This window comes from Pogona vitticeps, chromosome 2 (assembly GCF_051106095.1).
Source record: "Pogona vitticeps strain Pit_001003342236 chromosome 2, PviZW2.1, whole genome shotgun sequence".
Taxonomy (NCBI): domain Eukaryota; kingdom Metazoa; phylum Chordata; class Lepidosauria; order Squamata; family Agamidae; genus Pogona; species Pogona vitticeps.
Window position 1 is genome coordinate 154,222,736 of NC_135784.1, and position 22,895 is coordinate 154,245,630.

The window sequence follows — 22,895 nt, forward strand, 5'->3', positions numbered from 1 at the left end:
GGGAAGAGGTGCAAACTGCTATGAAGGCCCAGTTCCTCTCATCCCGGCCCATCTCAGGGTCAACATCCTCAACTGCCCAGGCTGGGAGGCATGAGTAGGATGGGCAGATCACATTGGAAGAAGGTGTTCTGCCAGTATCTCTTGTGTCAATATGGACTGTCTCATCAAAGGAGATCAGGAAAATGAAAATTCAGCAGGGGTTAGCATTGCCACCTACAGTGCAGTACTAGCAAAAGTTAGTTTGAATGTCACTGCAGAGGAGGTTACCACTGTTGCCCTGTAGCTGCACTGAAGAGGGTGGATGCATCTTAGTCCATGCCAGAGTTCCTATGTCCTTAGTGGGGGCTTCTTTTTCACCTCCTTTGGAGCTGTCCTGGGTGAGCCAGGACCTGTACTTCAGGCTGCTGCTTCTGCTGTGTGTGTGTGTATGTATTTTTTTTTTTGGGGGGGGGGGAAGACTTCTCTTTCCTCCACCCGTCTGGAGGAGCCACATGGCATGGTTGAAAGAGAGGTCCATCCTGTCCTTTTTGGCTATGAGCTCAGGCAGGTACTGTTTCCTCTGGCTGCTTGGCCTTGTCAGCACCCATGGAGCCCATGCCAGGCATATAAACTCAGTTGTGATTGAAGGGGACTTCTCCTCACCTCTGTCGATTCAGACTCAGGTAGTACTTTAGCGAGCGTGCACAGAAACTCACTACCATGTTTATGGCATATATCAAGGTTTGCTTGTATTGCAGAGCCTGCACTCCTGCTCTCCTCCTGGCATCAGGTCCCCCAGGCATAGCTTTAAAAAGAACAATAAAAAATGAAGCGTCTGGCATCCTGATTTGTGGCCCATTTTTAGGGGAGTCTTGGGGGAGCACATTTGACATCTTGGCAGGCAGCATGTGAGCTGTGGTCTACACAATTTCCCACATCTGTGATGGAAAAATACTGCCTGCCTAGAAACTACTAATCCTCGCTTCAGAAAATTTCTGCATACTTATAGCCTGATCCTATGCATGCTTACTCTATGGAATTTAATTCCAAGGAAGTGGTTTTATTAGCCTATTTGCATGTCTACTGAGACTGCCAAGCTGAAAACCTGTTCTTCATTCCGAACAGATAATTCTGTAATGCAAAAGGCATGCAGATTGCCAGGCCAAAGATTCTCGCTCAGGTCTCTAGGCTGCATTACGGCTCTTATTTTGCTGCCCACCAACGTTTGTTAGTTATATACAAGCAATTAACTTGTATGCTTATGCAGCGAATGTATGACTAAGAAAGGTTAAACCATTGATTAAAATCAAAGCAGTATACTATTTTATCTGATTTAAGCCAGTCTACACTGATTTACAACATCTGCCCCATCAACCTGTTATCTGTGGACCAAGGTCCAATTTATTGCAGCTGTCCTTAGATTAAGCCCTCCATCAAAGCTAGATTCTGCAAACTTATTTGTTTCAGTCCCTACTGCCTACCAATGTCACCATAAAACAGACAAAAAAAAAAAGGTAACCCTCCCCAGGGATTCCATTTCCTCTGTTACTTTATTTTAATGTATATCTCAATTTAAAAGGGACGTGGTGGCGCTGCGGGCTAAACCGCAGAAGCCTGTGCTGCAGGGCCAGAAGACCAAGCAGTCGTAAGATCGAATCCACGCGACAGAGTGAGCTCCTGTTGCTTTGTCCCAGCTCCCGCCAACCTAGCGGTTCGAAAGCATGTAAATGCAAGTAGATAAATAGGGACCACCTCAGTGGGAAGGTAACAGTGTTCCGTGTCTAAGTCGCACTGGCCATGTGACCACGGAAGATTGTCTTCGGACAAAACGCTGGCTCTATGGCTTGGAAACGGGGATGAGCACCACCCCCTAGAGTCGAACACGACTGGACAAAAATTGTCATGGGGAACCTTTACCTTCACCTATATCTCAATTTATTAATTTAAAGAGAACATTAAAAATCCCGGAAGCTTGTCTTCCCTTGGAGAATTCTAAACACTTCAACAGTTCTCAGCAGACTGTCTGGGAAGGAGCCATGAAGATCCCCGTGACCAAGAACCGGAGCATTGTGACAGATCCAGGTTTGAAGGGGCTACTGGCAAGGCATCTTTAAGTGTCTCCATAGACTTATCAGATAGTGGCTGGAGGCAGTTATGCATTCCTTGCATTCTGAAAGAATTATAGAAAGGCAGGAGAGATGTCCTCCTACTTCAGCAGGACTTATAACATAGCTGGTGTCAGTTGTGATGGAGAGTGTCAGGGCCTTAGCATTTGCGCAACGATGCCCTATCCTGGTTCCAGACATGGTATTATGAGCACTAGACACCACAGGGACAAAACAGACATTGAAGGACATGTATATTCTCTGTGAGCAACCTATTTTTCCATCTCACTGTGGGATGTCCTGAGAGATTCATGTCCCACCAATCAGATTTACAAATTAAAACTGTGTTTGCATTCCAATAACCAATTCTAAAACAAAACACATAAATTGCATATATGCAAGTGAGGAAAATCAGATGCGTTGAGAAACAGATGGAAAGAAAGCTGGGGGAGAATCTCTAAAAAGCTATATGTATCACTGAATTTGACCCAGAGCTCAGCTATACAAAATAACAGAGCTGAACAGTGTACAAAAAGGACAAATACTTTGAGTATTCAACTTGAACTCATCTATGGCTGAAAGAGTGCTGGCAACATGGTAATCCAATAAGATCTACTCCCATGTCCCTATTCCATCTGAACGTCCTACAGACCTTTTATACATGTTCAGGGTAAAAGCCTGCAGAGATGCTGTAGGCCCATTCAGCTGAAAACACTTACAACACTTCAGTAACTGACAGTCCAATTAAGAAAGGGCTGCTGATTATGGAAATACTGTACTTACAGTTGAATATGGTGACACTGCTGATGCAGACTTTTGTGCTAAACATATAAAGATCGGCAGTATGTCTACATGGAGTGGATATGTGAGGATGGGGTGTGCAATAAAGTTGCTGTAATTCAATGAATGCCAACTTTTTGAGTTCACCTGAAATTACTGAGGCAATGCCAGCAATTTTATATTATTAGGAACCGGATCTATAAGGTTTAAGACCTATAAATACCGAATGGAGTAGCATTGTTTGATGAAAATTCCTTAATGAAATTTCACATTGAATTCTGCTTAGTCTTCCCACAGAAATGAACACTAAAGAGCCACTAAATTCTAAATCTGAGAAATATAATTAAGAGAACATGGAGCTTACAGCAAACAATAAACACTACATGTAGTAAAAATCCTATTACAGTATTTTTTTATTTAAGTAATAAATCATAATTGCTTCTCAAAAGTGCTTAGCCTATAACACCATTTATTTCTTTTGAATAGTGATGTGTAGATCTTGTAAGGCCATTCACCCTTCTCCTTTCCTTTCAGCCACCAACCAGAAATCAATCTGGTGAGGTGCTTAAACTATTTTAACTTCATGGCTTTAGGAATATTTAGATTTGAAGGAATTTATATAATCTTTATTAAAAACTGTACATTTAAATTTAAGGGGAGTTTTTATGTAGGGCTTCTCTTTAATTAACAACAATGTGAGAGATAACAAGCCTTTCTCAACAAAAAAAGAGTTTAAATTTAAACTTTAAAAAACAAACCCCTCAAATGCAAGTGGGCAGCTATAAATACTTAATGAACAAACCAATGAAGTTAGCAAAGTTATACCTAGGTAACAGAGTAGGAATAACTGGTATAAAAAACAACAGAGAGGCAGAGGAATGTGGGCTTTGGAATGGACACATGCCTGTAGCTTTGTGAAAAATGTCTCGTTGTCATTGTTGCAGTTAAAGTTTTGTCCAGTAATGGAATATCAGCCACTTGGGTCTCATCTTTTTAAGAAAAGCCATTCCAAGGCCACTCTTGCTGGCTAGCCTCCTACAGTGTTAAGTGGAGAAAATACTTCACCTGGGTATTTGGAGGGGTTGAAAACTGCTTTTGTCTCCCCAATGCTTCTGTGGGGAACATGGCTAGATAGGTTGTTAGCATGGAGGAAGCTGGTATGCAGAAACTTCATAAATTACATTAGTTGGCTTAGAGTGGCTTAGGTAAATTGATGGAAGGATTTTATGTTCATCTGCCATCCTATCATGCCATAATTTGGAGAGTCACTCTGTGTATGCTCTGAAGCTATGCCATGTGATCTTCCACTTTCCCCCAAACTTGTCACACGTTGCTTTTTGATGTTTTTTTTTTTAAATTCTACCTTTTTGCTTCTCTTTAATAAATATAAAAATCTCATCTGGTTATTGATACTGGACCATGATACTGGATCCAGTTTTGACTCCCTTGTCTCTTACTCCCTTTCTTACTGAGAAAGCTCTGGTTTTATGTAGATGTGGTGGCAGTCTACCTTGAAAGACCAGTGTTCTAGTTAAAATGCACAGCCAAGTCTTAGATTAGTGTGTTTGAAACTGGGTTTCCAGGCAGGTTCTGAAACCAGTACCACAACTCACAACAACCAAGTTTCACCCATGCTCAAGAAACAAAGGGGTAACGTGGCAGAGTGGTTGCAGCAAGACCCCCCTTTCCCCCTCTGATTCCACATAGGTATCTAAAGAGGTTGTTGTGGGTTTTTCGGGCTCTTTGGCCGTGTTCTGAAGAACAACCTTCAGAACATGGCCAAAGAGCCCGAAAAACCCACAACCATTGGATCCTGGCCGTGAAAGCCTTCGTGAATACATATCTAAAGAAGATTTCATTGCTACCAGTTTCATGTCAGTCTTCCTGAAAGAAGCAAAGTCACCCATTCTGACAAGCATTAAAAACCTCATGAACTCAGCCACTACACTAGCCTCTCTCTACTACCTGTTCTTAACAATAAAAGGCAAGGATCAAGTGGAGAACAGGTGACTTGGCCCCCCTCGGCAAATTTTCAATATACTAAGCACACCTCTCATGTCCTCAGATTAGAATAACTAAAAATAATTCTCCAACCAGGATGATAGTGCGGTGGATTAGGAATGAATGAATGAATGCAGGCAAGTTTATTGCCTCTACTGCCATGCACATTCCCAGCTCATGTCCATCCCCTAATGCTTCCACCTGACTTCTGCTTTGTTTTCCAACAGAATAAAAACTGCATTGCATGCACACATGCATGGTATCCCTGCTTGAGATGTTGTACAGTGTGGTAAAATATAGTAATGGGGCCGATTGTCCCCCCACCCGCTAGTTCTGTATGAAAAAAATTGATTACGAAAAAGATGTCTGTAGTCTGTGGGTCCTGTCAACAAAACTGAGACTACATCTGGTGGCTCAAGAAGAGTGACTATTAAGTATGAAACAGTTGATACCTTTTGAAGCCATTATTTGAGTCTGATTCAGGAGCAATATAATTAAAAAAAAAAAACAACCCACAAAGCTATCAGGGCATCTTAAATAGGGATGGGAAGTGGTTTTGCTTTTCTCCTTCATCTACACTTCCAAACTTAAAGTTCTTTCCACTCCAAATATGAAGAAATATATGAATATTCTTTTGATTAATTCTTCAAAAGTGAACTGAACTGAAATTCTCAGACATTTGCAATGATCAAATGTAAGATGTGCTGCTATCTCTGAGCTCAGTGTTAAGGAAGAGGCGCCTCACCTTTAATAAAAAAAAAAAGATAACAATCCTAATACAGTATAGCTCCAATAATCTTGAACGCAAAGGGCTCAAATCTAGACTTTTAAGAGTTAGGCACTCAAAGCTCTGGGCCTGTGTGGGAGAATTAATCAGTTTTGATTTCTTCCACATTCAGTTCCCTCCCACCCCTTCTTTCCATCCTAACTTTCAGGAACAGTGGACTTTTATTAGTAAATTCACACAAAAATGAACAGAAATCATATTTTTGCCTAACCCAAATAAAATTATTGTATTAATTTATTTATTTTGTATACCACCCATCTGGCTACAAGGCCAGATAAAGAACAAGTTGTTTCTTGTGTTTGACTTTCTCTCGGCACTGGACAACCTAACCCAGTATATGTGTCTTATATATGAGGAAGAAGCCTGCTGCCTATTATAGAAACTGTCACTGTGAACTGTAAAATGCCCATTCTGTGCCATTCAGAAGTGTGAGAAAGGGAGCAGAAAACAAAATGGACCCTTGGGTGACCTATGTGGGGACTGACCTCAAGTGTATGATTATGGCACAAACTTGGCTTGCTATAGGGCTTTGAATCTAGTTCAAATTTCTGCTTTGCATATTCCTGGAGTCCATTCTTTGAGTGGCATTTATGTCTTGCGGTTCTAGCTTCTGTACATAAATTCACTGTACAAAATGGCAACTCACAGCACCAGGGGAGGGGAGCAATTACTTCTGTCTTTGTCCATCTTATGCAAAACTCCAAGTTAGAAGGAAAGGTGTCACGGCAGCTGAGCACTGATCTACGATAATTAATTCCAATAAAATTTTCCTCCCACATGCTGAATGATAGCAGATGCCCTGATTGAAGTTCATTTTGGGGATATTAGCATAGAAAAGCTTGCTGGGGCCTTTGAGACAAGACAGCTGAATCAAAGCAAGGAGTGCCCCACAGAGCAGTCTCCTGCGGGCAGTCTGTCTATGCAAGAGGCAAGCAACAGAAGGCAAAGCTGCATGTCTCACTCAACAGCTTCCAAATTCCAGAGAAGATCAACTTCAGTCAGGTTTTTAAATGGCACTCCCTCTTTGTCCTTTTGGAGGAAAACATTTCCTGCACAGTTCTGCTATAAATTATGCTGATCAGCTCATGGTATGGAACCGTTATAATGATGCTAATACATCTGTGGCGTGCTCTCATATTATATATCCATTGTAATTGAGAGTAGAGCACAAGAAATGGCTTCTGTGTTGCCAAATGTTTTGGCTGCATTTCTAAAATCACTTAACAGCAAATGTAGCCACAACTGGGGTGGAACATTTTCAAGTAAATGGCTTCAGGGCAGCAACCTTTGCTTTTGAATAAAGATGTCTCTGCAGTAAATGATCATTACCATACTTTTTTTTGGGGGGGGGAGTGTCATAAGCAGAAACACTGTTGGAGGAAAATGGGGGAGGTGTCATTCATACTGTAATTCTTATAATAAAATCATTGCAACTCCTTGGAGAGAGACACAGGAGTCCAAGAATAAAGAACAGATTATTGTAATAATAATAAAAGGATTTATCTAGCAAGCCCAAGAAGAGTGGAGAACCTCTTTCAGACTCAAGAGTGAATTCAATTTAGGAAATTGTTGGGATCCATATGCCAGTGGTGGCTGAGGCCAAAAACAACCATAAAATAGAAGTTAGCTTTTGCTTAAACTTCTTAATGACAGTTATCTGGTCTCAAGAGAGGCAATTCCATCCTTCTGAAGAGGAAAAACACCTGTAATAAATCTGAGAAATATATTCTTGAAGGCTTTCGCAGCTGGGATCCGATGATTGTTATAGGTTTTTTGGTTGTCTGGCCGTGTTCTTGAGGTTTTTCTTCCTAAGGTTTCACCAGTCTCTGTGGCCGGCATCTTCAGAGGACAGGAGTCAGAACTCTGTCTGTGCTCTGAGAGCAGGGATATTAGGAAAAAAGGTGCCTAACTTTCCAAATTTGAGAAATCATCAAATAGTAAAGTTGGGGGGGGGGAAGAGATGTGGCCATCTGATGAACTCAAGGAGACCCAAATCTGGCCTCACAGTCTGATGTTCTCCACCCTTTCTCAAGAGATACAAGTGGCTCAGATTTGAATTAAACAAAGCCTATCTCCCTACAAGTTCCCTATTTATATGTCAAGAAGCACTAATGAACATATAATGCCACATTCTTCACCATTTGTTTATTTTTTTTTGACCACCTGTAAATAATCCACTTACTCACTCCATCACTATGAGAATCAGCAAAACCATCTGCTTCCTCCAGGGACCCAGGGCTGATGCTGACTAGCATGAGATGTACATGGCCTATTTTCCTAACAAAGAGAGCAGGGATATTAGGGGGGAAAGGTGCCTAACTTTCCATATTATAGCAACCTGTGCCCTGGCATGTTTTTTCTAGACAAGCCTTAAAACACAAGCATTGCTACTCTGCATATCTTCATTCTCCCATGTTCTCGTATTGTTCAAAATGGCTTGCAGGCTTTAACAATAAAACATACAGTACCAAAAAGAAGAAAAGAAAAAAAAAGAAAAGAAAAGCATCACAATGTATACGTAAAGCAATAAGCCAAAGAAAGGCAGATGAAACTGCTGAAACCTGTGAAAGCAGCACTACTTTTCTCACAAGACTTCCTTTAATTAACTACTTAAGTGTACTAAGTATCATAAAATGCAAGGTCCACTTCTTGATCTGCAGTTGATGATAGAGATGGGTGATCTGCAGATGCCAGTTGTGCTCAACATCTTGTTTTATTAAACCTAAATTGGGTTGGCCTTGTTCATGTGCTTTTCTCTTATGTGTGTGTGTTCTCCTTTATATGCACTTTCACCCTTAATTTATGTACAGTGGTACCTCGACCTACAAACTTAATCCGTACTGGAATGGCATTCGTACATTGAAAAGTTCGTAAACTGAGGCAAACTTTTCCATAGGAATGCTCTGAAAACCATTAAATCTGTACTTGCTGTTTTTTGTTCTTATGCCGAGGCGCCGTTCTTCAGTCGAAGCATTAGTGACCATAGGAACTAATACAAAGCCAGTTAATCCACACTCTACCACTAGGGGGAAATTTTTTTTTTCTGCTTTTGACCTAAGATGAACTTAGGTCAAAAAAAGGGCAGGAAAGTTGTAAGTTCGTAAGTTGAGGCTTCGTTCACAAGTCAAAGCAACATTTTGCAAACGGAGCAGTTCATAACTCGAAATGTTCATAAGTGGAGATGTTTGCAAGTCAAGGTACCACTGTACTTTTTAAAAATGGTGTCCCTACAACAATGGATGAAGTCCAATTTTTCATTGAAACAAAAGTAGGTCCACAGATCTAATGGGAACTTGTTACATTAACACTTGTAAATTACACTGATGTACACTGAGATATGATGTTGGGAAAGTGTGAAGGCAAGAGGAGAAGGGGACAAGACAGGATGAGATGGTTGGGCAGTGTCATCGATGCTACCAACATGAATTTCACCCAACTCTGGGAGGCAGTGGAAGACAGGAGGGCCTGGCATGCTCTGGTCCATGGGGTCACGAAGAGTTGGACTCCACTTAATGACTAAACAACAACAACAACATTGAGATAATTCCAGAGCCCTATTCAGGAATTACAGTCCGAATCTGGGTAGGGCTTGAAGTATGGTGATAACATGTGGACTCCCATAAACTCCAAAACAAACAAAAAATAAAAACAAAACATGTAATGTCCCCAGTGAATTCTTACTTTCTGGCAATGTTCTTACAAAAGATAGGCCATTCACCTAACTGTGCAAAGCAATTTCAGCCAATGTGCCTTTATACTCTTTCCTGAGGAATCTGCTTGTCTTACTTCATTCACTCTACCATATTGGTGTCTTTGATATGAGACAAAAACCCCACTCTCAACCCTCCCTACACTTACTTTTCCTGGAAATAGTTTCACTTTTAAAAGAGAATAGCTTCATAAATTTAATTAATTACAATATGAGTGGCTACAATATTAGGCTATTTCAAAGTTGTAATTAACCTGTAAGGTGACTATTCCTTGGAAGGAAATCAGTACTCCTTGGGCATACTAAAATGAATATACTGTACTAATACATTTTTGTGACTGTATATTTTCTCCTTAAAATTTAAATGACATAAGGAAAGAACATTAATTAGCATACACTACTCGAAGCTCTGTTTATTGACCATAAGTCTAATGTACTAAATCTGATGCTAATTCATTTGGGGTAATTTAATATATTCCAATTCAATTCAATATCCCAAGTGTATTAATCTATGTCTTAAATGGTGTCTACATCAACAAATCTAGCCTATCAGAGCAAAAAGAACAAAATAAACACTAGATGAAATCACCAAAGTCACAACCAAGATTGTTTTCACAAAAAACGAACGAACAAACAAACAAAAACACCATGTACGTTCATTGAACTACATTTTGCCTCCAGTACTCAGATGACCTGTGTTCGTTCATCCAGATCCCTGATGGCTATATTCGAGCTCCCTGAACTATAGCTGTTCTAGCAAGGCACTTCTATTCTCACTACAACTAACTCTGATGCAGCATCTTGGACCTGCTGAAGTTTTTGAACAGCTTTCAAAGGCAGCCCCACACAGAACATGCTACAATAAGCCAGATGGAGTACAATGTGCAAAGATGGCTAATATAGTACTGTAATATCTATTGTTCATCAAAGAGCCAGCAAGGCTCCAACTGCTTTCTATATTTTCACATTAAGTTATGATTAGGTTATGTAAGATTACTGGGCACCTTTCGCTGGTTCTCCTTTGCTTCTTGAATTCCGCTTTAACTGCAGCACTGGCTAAAGACAATGGAACCAGCATAAAGATTATTAGCCATTTTGTAAGTCCTATTCATGTGGCTTCTAAATTTGAAATGCTTCCAGACTAGTGTGAGACCTGATGAGTACTGATATCACCAAGATCACTTATCTTTTCAAAAAAATCAACCACATTCTACCCTGTTTTAATCTTTTAAAGAAACTATGCATGCATTTCGCTTATTCCCGAAGTGGCTATTGGAAAAAAAGGGACTATATAGGGAGATCTGAGAAGACAGGTTTTAATTCAAAAATTCCAATGCGCATCTAGAGACTTGAACAGAGATACACAGTATACTGACGCTCCATACAGCCTTGTGCAGAGCTAAAACTCTGGCCTCAGCTCAACCAACTACTTCCTGAAAAACAAGAGACATTTCCAACTACTTTTCAAAGGCAATAGCTGGCAGGCTACTAACCATCAGACAAGTTAATTACATTATTGTCTGGATATCTGTCAAGATTCTTGCATTATTGCCTGGATATCTGTGAAGATTCTCAGCCATCCAGGCGAGGTTATCGGGAAGTTGAGTCATGGGAACTGGACTTCTTTCTTATTACGCTGATGCAATTCGCTAGTCATTGAAGTTAGCTTCTTCACTCTGAGGAGAGTTGATAGGAGACCCCTAATATATGACCCTTGAGGCCATACATGTGCATATAGAAAATCCCTCACTCAACAGGGGTAGAGGCCTTAGACACAATCTGTCTCCTTTATCATACTGCCCTTTCACCCATCCCCAGAAAGATCAGGACCACACACACCAGCAAGACCACTGTTAATGACCATTAATGACCCATGACAATGGGTGGAAAAGGAATACAGAAGTGAGATTTTCACTCATCCCCACTCCTTTGTCACAAGAGGTGAAAACTGCATAAACCTATTTTTAAAACCTCCCAAACCACAGTGAGATGGATTTGTCATCCATGTCTGTAACTGACCGTGAAAAGCAGGAACTCCAGCGGTCATGATATATAGGAATTGGAACTATATCTATGCCTGAGAACCAGTGTTGTAGAAGCCTACATGTTGGATGTCAATCTGGGCTCAGCTATGAAACTCACTGATATGACCAGCCAGTATATATCCCAGCCTCACCTACCAAGTGGGAGTGCTGTCTGGTTAAAATGGAATATCCCGTGTGAACTCTCCAGCATTTTTAGAGAAAGAATGGAATAGGAATGTAATCAAATGAGTAAACCCACCTGTTTACAGGTTGTATCTCTTCATTGAAACAGATAAAGTTTCTGTTGGAACTGATGGAACTCGTCATTAAAAAAAAAACCTCAAACACTGGATTGGTTCTTGATCTTCAAGGAATTTTCAAGTGAGGATCACTTTTGTGAACATTTACTTTTGGCTCAAGAAGGAGAAAATTACTACAGTTCACTCTGCCATCTGGGTTCCCTTATAAATACAGAGAACTATTTCCCCCAAACTTGCAATCAGTGACATTTATTTCTGAAAGGTATTTTGATATACTCTACAAAAGCACTTTTTCAGGTCAACTACAAGCCTTTCACAAAGAAGAACTAGAAGACCAGACTTTGAGGAGATAGTTCACACCATCTCAAACTTGACTGCCAGGCAAGTGACACATAATGGATCTCATAATGACTTATCATAGCCTGGAGTTTAATATACAGAGACTGAGAGAAGACCATTATGGGTACTTAACAGAAGAAATGCAGTATAGTAGTAGTACTACTACTAGTAGTAATAGTAGTATTAGCAGCAGCAGCAGCAGCAGCAGCAGCAGCAATAATAATAATAATAATAATAATAATAATAATAATAATAATAATAATAATAATAATAATAATAATAATAATAATAATAATAATAATAATAATAATAATAATAATAATAATAATAATAATAATAATAATAATAATAAAAAGGCAATACAACTTTCGATTTGTAAACAGTTCAACACTTGTGCTTCTTCAACCAATGGCAAACGTAGAAGAAAGAATGGTTCTTTCTTGTTGGAACTTCGGAGGCAAATGACCTTCCAGAAACAAATTAGAAGTAACAGGTTTTGCTAAAGTTACAGCCAATATTATTCCTCCGAAAATAAGATCTTATAAACAATATGTTCATAAATTATGCAGGGGATGGATAAAGTGCTTAGATGGAAGCTCTTTTTGCTCTCACGTAAGGCTAGAACCAGGGGACATCCACTCATACTGAGTGTTGGGAGAGTGAGAACAGACAAAAGAAAATGTTTCTTTACCCAGCATGTTATTAGTCTGTGGAACTCCTTGCCACAGGATGTGGTGATGGCATCTGGCCTAGATGCCTTTAAAAGGGGATTTAGCAGATTCCTGGAGGAAAGGTCCATCACAAGTTACAAGCCATGATGGGGATATATAATCTCCAGGCTTAGAAGGAAGGTACCTCCAAATACCAGATACAGGGGAGGGGTATCAGGAGACAGGTATCTAGTTGTCTCATGTGCTCCCAGAGGCATCTCGTAGTGCCACTGTGAGATACAGGAAGATGGACTAGATGGGCCCTTGGCCTGATTCAGCAGGGCTCTTCTTATTTTCTTATGTAATGCCTCCCCAATTAACATGCTAGTGACACCGCTGTTATTTCTAATGCATTATGTCCATTAAGAACCTCCCTGCATAGGCCTCAGTATAAGGTATATGAGGGGAGGTTCTGAAATAAAACAACTGAAAATTCTAAGGAAAAACAAAACAGAGTTTGATACACCAAATAATATTCATAATAGCTGGGTCTTCCAAATACCTTGTCATGTTTTCTTTGTCTATTGCTTGTTTTCATGGTCATTTTAAAGCAAATCCATCTGCCAAACTATTGGCATAGAGGTCTCTTGTCATATAAGGCACAGTTATGCCATCATCACAAAAACTGAAATTGATGTTATTATTCTTATTCAAAAACACCAGACACAGTCAACCAAAATTATAAAAACATTGACTGGTATTATGTCATAGACAAAAGTTTTAACCAGAAACCTAAGCATCTGTTGAATATTGGTGCAGAATGTATGCTGTCCCTAATATTGTTGGTTTTGTAGCTCTGATGGTGTTATTTCAGAGATCTGAAACTTATTATAATATTGCGTAAAATTTCTTGATATTGTTCCCAACGCCCCAATGACAATGGGGATCACTGAAGTGTGTTTCATCCCGAAGCGGGATGTTTCAGTTACCAGGTCCCTGTATTTTGTAAGTTTTTCCAGTTCTTTATTTTCAACTCTTGACATCTCCTGCAATTACAATGTCAATGATTCAGACATTTCTTTGTTCTATTACTACTGTCTCATGTGTTATTGTTGTTGTTGTTGCCATCATTGTTGTAGTTGTCATTGCCATAGTTGTCCACATATTTGTTTGCCTGTTTGTTTGTTTGTTTGTTTATGTATTTATTTATTTATACACCAGCCCATTAGTGCACAATTCTGGGAAATTAACAAGGAGTTAAAAGAAATGGCAGAATAATTACAACATAAACAGTAAAAACACTGTCTAAAACTAAATAATCAATGGTGCATGTGAGTGTAACTACAGAAGGGTCTGCTACCTTTGTTCAGTATCTAGTCAGGGAGTGAGAGGGGACAGATTCATACCCGTAGATTCTCCTTTCTCAAAGTGTGCAATCAAAATATCAGCCAACTCTATATATTAAGTTGTTTATATATGCATGTACCTCACTTATACTAGGATGCTCCCTGGTCAAGGAAAGAAACTTGGGAAAACCAGCCATTACCAACCCTCATGGAGGCCACATAGCTATGAGATATACAAATCAGAGCATCAAGCCAGAAAGATCTCTTTTTTCCCCAGTGTACCCACAGTGTTCAAACTGTATGTATTTCCTTTAAATCCAAACATGAAGGTTAGGACTCTCTCAAAGAATATTCCAAAATGCCTCTCATGAAAACAACAATATAAAAGTAGAAACCAATGCAAGAAGACACACTTCAAAGCAAAAGAGTAAGTTCTGTACACAGCAAGTATTCTAAAAGCTTTGGGGTTTTATTGAACCAACTGCAAATGCCTAAATATATTTTACCAACTGATTAATTAATAATGAGCAGAACCATGCTCTTTCTCCTTTGATGCCATTTTAAAACTGTTCAGTGACACATACATAGGAACAGCAGAAATGACCCCTGTGGTTATACTCCTGCAAATCCACATGATATTTTCCTATGTTTTAGCAAAAAGGATAAACATAAACTAAAAAGCAGCCCCTAAACAAACTGCTCCAATGGCCTATCAGCCTCTGAAACAATAACAAAAACAGAAAGGAGCATACAGCTGCATTTTATGAAACATTTGTGAACGACAAATCTGCAAAACCTGAAGCATGAATGCAGAATTGGTTAGGATATTCTCCTTCCCATTCTATTTATGCAGCTAGACATTTGGGCAGCTGCTTTAGGTTTGTTGGGCAATTTTAGGTTGTTCTGTACTCCTGGGGGAGGGGGGAACAGTGGTGGAATCTTGTTTTTACATTTTGGTAAAATGCAAGTATTTCCAATGTGCATTGAAAACATGTACAGTGGTGCCTTGCTTAGTGATCGCTCCGTTGAGCGACGAAATCGCTTAGTGATGGAGTTTTTGCGATCGTTTGCGATGGTCCCTATGTTTTTTTTTCGCTTTGCGATGATCGCGGGGAAGCGATCATGGCAAAGCGACCCTTTTTCAACAGCTGATTGGCAGTTTCAAAATGGCTGCTGGGAAAACAAAATGGCCGCCCACTGTGTTTCCTCGCTTTAGAGGCACCGAAAATGGCCGCTCCTATGGAGGATCTTCGCTTAAAGGTTAGTTTTTAGCCCATAGGAATGCATTAATCACGTTTTAATGCATTTCTATGGGCTTTTTAATATCGCTTAGCAATGACATCGCTGAGCAACGCTTTTTTCTGGAACGGATTAACGTCACTAAGTGAGGCACCACTGTATTCTCTTCATTTTGTGCACTGACTTTCTTTTCAAATTCATAGCATCATAGAATTATGAATTTGGAAGGGACCTGTAAGGCCATCACATCCACCCCCCCTGCTCAGTGCAGGAATATAAGTCAAAGGAAATCTGCCAGGTGGTTGTCTAAGTTTCTCTTGAATGCCTCCAGTGTTGGAGTGCTCACCACCTCTCAAGGTAATTGGTTCCACTGTATTACTGTTCTAACAGTTAGGAGATTCTCCTAATGGTTGTGGGTTTTTCGGGCTCTTTGGCCGTGTTCTGAAGGTTGTTCTTCCTGACATTTCACCAGTCTCTGCGGCCGGCATCTTCAGAGGACTGGAGTAGGTACTCTGTCCATGCTCTGTTCCTATTTGTTGGATAGTTGAGTATTTATAGCTGTGGGAACAGCTTTTGTCCTTTTCAGGAGATAGGGTGATCAGAGTGTTTTTGTTGTGATAGGGGAGAGATTATTTGTCACTGTGATTGATGGGCGTTGTTAGCTGGTCTTTTTTGTGCAATGATCCCTGGCCCTTGTGGCTGGGTAGAGTTCGTTGACATTTTGCAGGCTGTATTTTTCAGTATTGGGAGCCAGGCCATGTTTAGTTTTAGGCCTTCTTCCTTTTTGTTGAAGTTCTGTTTATGTTTATGGATTTCAATGGCTTTCCTGTGTAGTCTAACATAAAGATTGCTGGTGTTGTCCAGTATTTCAGTATTTTGAAATAGAATTTCATGTCCAGCTTGTTTTAGGGCATGTTCAGCTACTGCAGATTTTTCTGGTTGTTTTAGTCTGCAGTGTCTCTCATGTTCTTTGATTCTGGTGTGAATGCTGCATTTTGTGGTTCCAATATATACCTGTCCACAACTGCAAGGTATCCGGTATACTCCTGCAGTGATGAGGGGGTCCCTTTTGTCCTTTGCTGACCGTAACATTTGTTGTATTTTTGTGGTGGGTCTGAATACTGTTTGTAGGTTGTGTTTTTCAGAATTTCCCCTGGGACTGAAGTCACACTGACTGGTTTGTAGTTCCCTGGTTCATCTTTTTTGCCAGATAGGACTACATTAGCTCTCCTCCTGTCATCTGACACCTCACCGTTTTGCCATAATTTCAAGAAAATAATAGGCAGTGGTTCTGATAGTTCTTTAGCCAGTTCCTTTAGTACTCTTGGATGCAGTTAATCTGACCCTGGTGATTTGACCTCATTCAAGATAATAAGGTATTCTTTGACTATTGTAGTCCTCGAACAAGGTGGAATTTTTAGCATGTATGTATTACTGAAACAATGATGTCTACGTTGGCTTGGGCATGTTGTAAGAATGGATTCAAAAAGATCTCCTGTATGGAGAATTAGTGCAGGGAAAGTGCCCCAGAGGGAGACCACAGCTGCGATACAAGGATACCTGCAAGCGGGATCTGAAGGTCTTAGGAATGGACCTCAAGAGATGGGAAAGTCTGACATCTGAGCGTTCAGCCTTGAGGTAGGCGGTGCATCACGGCCTTTACCAATTTGAAGGGACCTTTGTCCACCAGGCTAAGGCAGAGAGACAGTCATGGAAGCAGCAAAACCAGGGAGCTGGACAGGGGACAGATTGCATTTGTCTTCAGTGTGGAAGGGATTGTCCCTCTCGAATTGGCCTTCTCAGCCACACTAGATGCTGTTCCAAGACCTTCATACAGAGCACGCTACCATAGTCTCTCAAGATGGAAGGATGCCTAAATCCTGGTTTATCAATCTTCTGTTTCAATTCTGTCCCCTCCACCTGCACTTCACATTTGTCTGGAGAGTCATACTGTGTCCTTTGAGAAAAGACTGACCTATAATAGGAATTCAGCACTTCTGCCTTTTCTTTATCTTCTGTTATCATTTTTCCATGTCCATTGAGTAACTATGCAGCTGTTTCTTTTGTCTTTTGCTATACACACACCTGAAGATTGTGCTTTTTTGTTCCCTGAGTCTCTTGCTAGCCTCAGCTCATTCTCAGCTTTTGCCCTCCTAATGCCATCCCTGCAGTTCCTTGCTACTTGTCTGTACTCTTCCTTTGTGACCTGGTCTTCCTTCCACTTCCTATATGATTCCTTTTTTGTTTTCAGGTCCTCTCTGAATTTTTTGTGAAGCCAAACTGGCCTTTTTTGCTATCTCCCACCTTTTTTTTCTTGTGGAATTGCAGGTTTTCTATCTACTGAGAAACAGATGGTTAATACAATGCACACATCTTGTACAATAAAATGTGTGTCTGGGTGTAGTGTTCCACAGGAGAACAAATTATCTCCTAACGAAAGCCTAAGGTTCAATTTCCTACCTCTCCAATTTTTAAAAAGGACGTGACAGTTGAGAAAAACAGAGATTTCCTGATGTTCAGGTATATGCCTACAGTATTATCAAGGGTCATTCATTTCTTTGCAAAACATACCACTAGACAGACCTACTTTGTTGCCATTTATTTAACCACAAATTCCAATACGAAAAAGCCTTTAATCTTGCTAGTTGTGGTTTGCCTTCTTGTAGTTCATCTCTATCTTTGATTCAGCCCATGACCATCTATCTAAACATATCAGAGGCTGATGTGAATTTGAGGGTTGTAATGCCAGTATAACTGGGAAACAGGCCATTTATCATCATGATCAAAATGGGAAGAAATAGTCCCTTTCCATTTGGTATCAGTAGTCAGCAGCTATAGCAAATTTGTGTGCAGCACAGAAAATGCTGTGATCAAAGAAGCAAGAATGAAAATATGTGTTTCAGCCACAAATACATGCTAACTGAATTTGCCATGCCATGTGTCCTCCACACACGCAGGAGAGGCCAGAAACCTGCATCTTTCCTTCCAGCTTTATAGCAAGGATATCAGTCTTTGCTTATTTTGTTGCCTCGTGTGAGGAAGATTTTTTTGGTCACCACCGAGTAAAATTATGACATTTTTATACACATTCTACATTTTTCTTCTTTTTTCACAGAAACATTTTTTGTGCAAAAGCACCATTTCCCCCCCACCACCACAATGCTGCTGCAACACAAATGCTTGTTTTTCAGCATGTGCATAGGAACGAAAAGACTGCAACAACTGATTGTGTTTTAAACTGGGTATTTTGGTGGGTGGAGACACCCTCTTTCATTGGGGATGAGGAAATTTTTGAGCTTTCATTTCATCCTAACTGTGCATCATTTAACACACTACCCACATTTAAAAGGTTTTTCCATTTTAAACATCTCATTATTTGATGTATTATTAAAAATATTCTGCTTGTGAAAGCAGAAGCCCTCTTAATATAAACACCTTCCTGAATAAAGGAAATAATTCTTTTCCAAGTCTTTGAATTGGAATAACCAATACACTTTGGTGGACAGAAGCTCTGAATCAGTTTGTTCCTTTATTTGAGTCACTTCACTCCACTTTCCAACTTTTGGTTTTCTGGGAAAATTTCAGAAGAACTGAAGAGAGAGAAAAGATCTTTAAAAGGAAGAACATGGATTTCATAAAAGGTTGGATGCACATCCCTGCAGCCAAAGGGATTAACAGGCCTTTTTTGGTCTCTCCCTTGATTAGATCTGACAAAGAATGTATGGTTTGAAAAATCAATGAGGATAGAAAAACAGAAAGTTCTCCAAAGATCTAACTCTGCAACTACAGTTAAAGTGAACAATATGGTGCTGATCTAATTATAGATCATACTTCCAATTTCAGTACAATTCACAGGTGTAGTAGTGCTTCTCAGTTTAGAAAACATAGCAGTGAGAAGTACATGCTAACAGATACAGTGTGTGTGTGTGTGGGGGGGAACAGCCCACATGGTGTTGTAAAAAACAGAGCACTTACCTGGCACAAAACTTCCCTGGACCACTTCTTTGTAAGCCCACCAGCCTTCATGGATTTTTGGTGAATTCTGTTGAGCTAAAAAAAGAAGAAGATGAAAAATAAGAATAATAAAAACAGGGCAACAACATTCCCTACTTTTAATAGACACACCAGAGTTTGCTATTACATTACAGGCCTCAATTAAGTCCCAACTAGAGTATACTCAATTCAATAAACATCTATTCCATTAATTATCTCTGCTGGGCTATATCTCTAAATACAATCAACAACTGTACAGTGGTGCCTCGCTTTATGATTGCCCCGCATTACGACGAAAATGCATTACGATGATGGTCTAAATGGGTTTTTTTTCACTTTGCGATGATTGGTTTCTTGCTTCGGGAACCGATTCTTTGCAAAACGATGTTTTTAAAACAGCTGATCGGTGGTTTCAAAATGGCCACCGGGTAAACAAAATGGCTCCCCGCTGTTTTCTGGGATGGATTCCTCGCAAGACAGGCAGCAAAAATGGCTGCCTTATGGAGGATGTTTGCTGGACGGTGAGTTTTGACCCCATTAGAAAGCATTGAAGGGGTTTCAATGCGTTTCAATGGGTTTTTTTCCGCATTACGTTGTTTTCGCTTAACGGCGATTTTCCTGGAATGGATTATTGTCGTTAAGTGAGGCACCACTGTATATGCAAACACTAAATTTTAAAGTAGAATTGCTGAACTGTGGTCCCTTCATGACTGACTTCTGAAAAATCATCAAAGCTTATGTCCTAAAACATGGGACCGCCTGAGATAAAAAAAATTATCCAGGAAAAAACCTGAAGCTACAGTGGTGCCTCGATTTACGAATGTCCCAATGTACCACCATTTCGAGTTACGACCAGCTCTGCCCACAAAATTTTGCTTGTACTTGCGACCAGAGCTTCGAGTTATGACTGGAAAAAAGGTGGGGGGGGGGAAAGGTGGGGAATTTAAATGACTAACTGTTGGTCGGCCAAGAGGCTGCTTCTTTGTAGCTCTTTCACCCCAACGGTTAGAGAGAGTGCGTCAGAGGAGGCTTCAGACTGCCTGGTGCTGCTTTCTGCTTCTGAGTGAGTACATACTGGGTTTTGCAGGGTGGGTTTGGGCTGGGAGATTATTGTTTCTGGTGCTTTTTGTGTGTGTGTGTGTGTGTGTTTGTGTGTGTGTTTTGACAATTTTTTTCCAGCCCAGCGCATTCTGATCGGGCTTGCAGTGGTTATTAATAATAATAATAATAATAATTTTTCCCATCTGGAATGGATTAATCACGTTCCAATGCATTCCTATGGGAAATGATGCTTTGACTTACAACCATTTCGAGTTACAACCATCTTCTGGAATGGATTAAGTTTGTAAGTCAAGGCACCACTGTATTGTCAGTTCTTCCAAGTCCAAAAAAATGTATCTGTGATTGAGACCATGAACACCTCTCCATGAAAGAGTTAGAAAAGTTATCATCAAAATGTATACACAGAGTCAAAAAACAAAGTTATTTTTTGAGTTACAACTTGCAGAATATCCCAGCTAGCATTGTCAGTATTTGGGGAGTTGTGGACCAAAAGGTTGGTTTTCAAAACTCTTAGTAAAAAATAAAAAAACTAGAGCTGCGTGCAAATTGTGTCTCAAAATTTGTAGGCAGAGAAACAGGGCATGGTAGTGAAGTACTACTTCACTGATTTTCTCCAGAAAAAGGACAAAGTTTCCATTGGTTTCTTGGGATGTGGCTCATTATTTACAATTGGCCATAGTATATTTTCCTTGCCGCCCCCTCATGCCACTTCAACCAATGGCAGCAGAAACTGCATTGGCAACTTGGCCACTATTTTGCATTGCCTTTATTTCAGATGTATCATCTTTCCAGAGCATCTGAAGGGTGTGTATTTGGGGGGATCGCCAGATGTCTTGAAGTACAACCCTTAGAAATCCTTAGTGGCACAATTTGAAGAGAAGATTGAGATAACAGTAAAAGAAGGGAGTAAGCTGTCCCCTCACATGTTTGAGGCCAGAGGAGGCGATAATAAAATAGATACTATGACCGGGAAGGTCTAGATACAGGAAGATGAAGGGCAGGATGGAGAGAAAAGGAGGAGCCTAAATAGAGGGGAAAGGTTGTGTAAGTTTTCCTAATGACAGATGGGGGGAGGAAAAGGAGAAGAAAAGCTGGGGCTCCAAGGAGTGAGTTAGTCCAGAGCATGAGAAGAAGAAAGAAGGAGAGGGACCTTAAGTATTTAATGTACTGGGAAGGGAAGAAGTAAAGAGAGAGGGGGGGTTGTTTTCGGGCGAGGATGCAGGGGTCAGTGTATAGAGGTCCAGCTAGGAGAACTAGACCCCTTAGAATGGACGGTTTACGTGTTTCCATGGGGACTAGGTCCTTGAAGAAGCCAAGCTACAAAGAGAAGTTCAGACCGTCCCTGCATTAGGAGACAAAGAGTTAAATTATGGATTATCGTTGTCTTGGACTGAATTTCCGTTAGAAGCTGGCCAGTTGGCACCACTGAAGTTATAGTTGATTCCCCCTCTGCTTTTGATAATAAAGGTTTACTTGAGAAAAAAAAAAACATGACTCCTATGGTTATTCCCACCAAAAAAGAGGAACTGCTCAGCTTTACTACCAAACCTGATCACACACAGCTAGTGGTGAAGGCTTCTGAGAGTTGTAGTCCAAGAACAGCTGGTGACCCAAGGTTGGGAACCACTGATTTGGAGGCTAATTTGCAAAAGAATTTTCTTTTAGAAGTTGGGGATGGTGGCAAAACAAAATTTTCTCTTGGGAAAATTTCACCGTAGCTCCAAGTTAAATAGTAAGTGCTGAGTTTCAACGCCAGTACCTGCAGGAAAAGACAATCCCTCAAGCACTTCAGTGAAATCGTGTTTGTTTGTTTTACTGTTTTATCAGTATTACCACCACCACCACCACTATTTCTAGGCTAGAGTCTTCTTAACAAAAGACCCTAGATGTCTTAGAGAGGAAACATACAAACACTAAAACAATATGAAGAGGAACATCTCGTAGTAGGAAAAAGGAGTCCGAGATGGGTGGGAGTTCCTGAAAAAAAGAAATTCTAAAGCCATAATTACAAACAATTCCAACAAGAAAAAAAAGGTGGAAGACAACAACAATAAAAAACAACAATGTGACTTCACAAAAATCCCAGAGAGGAACTGAAAACAAAAAAGGACACATATAGGAAATGGAAAGAAGGCCAATCTACTTAGGGGGAGTACAAACAACAAGCAAATAACTGCAGGAATGGTGTTAAGAAGGTAAAACCTGAGAATGAACTGAAGTTAGTAAGAGATGCTAAGAGCAACAACAACAACAAAAAATCATTCTTCAGGTATGTGCATATCAAAAGACAGAGAAAAGAAACAGTGGCTCAGCTATTCAATGGGGATAGGAACACAATAACAGATGACAAAGAAAGGGCAGAGGTCTTCCAGATGACTGGAAAAGAGCTAACATTGTCCCAATCTTCAAAAAGGGCAAAAAGGAAGAAACAGGGAACTACAGATCAGTCAGCCTAATCTTTGTGCTAGATCTGAACCCTTCTGGAATTTGACACACAGAATCTAGTACAATGATGAAATGAGCAAAACCAATGCAGCACAGGGTTTTAAAAATGTTTTTGAGATCGTGTTTTTTTAAAAAAAGTGTGTCAAAATCTGTTGCAAAGTTATACCTTATTTCCC

At 40.1% G+C, this 22,895-nt stretch overlaps 1 protein-coding gene across 3 annotated transcripts in view; it reads right to left on the bottom strand.

Moving 5' to 3' along the window:
- The window catches only part of CA10 (carbonic anhydrase 10), a 415,389-nt gene that overhangs the window by 323,228 nt on the left and 69,266 nt on the right, over positions 1-22,895 (bottom strand). For all 3 annotated transcript variants that reach the window (XM_072990919.2, XM_020784041.3, XM_078384417.1), the window contains exon 3: positions 19,195-19,269. In XM_072990919.2, the coding sequence (XP_072847020.1) occupies positions 19,195-19,269 (75 nt within the window). The remainder of the gene's footprint in view (positions 1-19,194; positions 19,270-22,895) is intronic.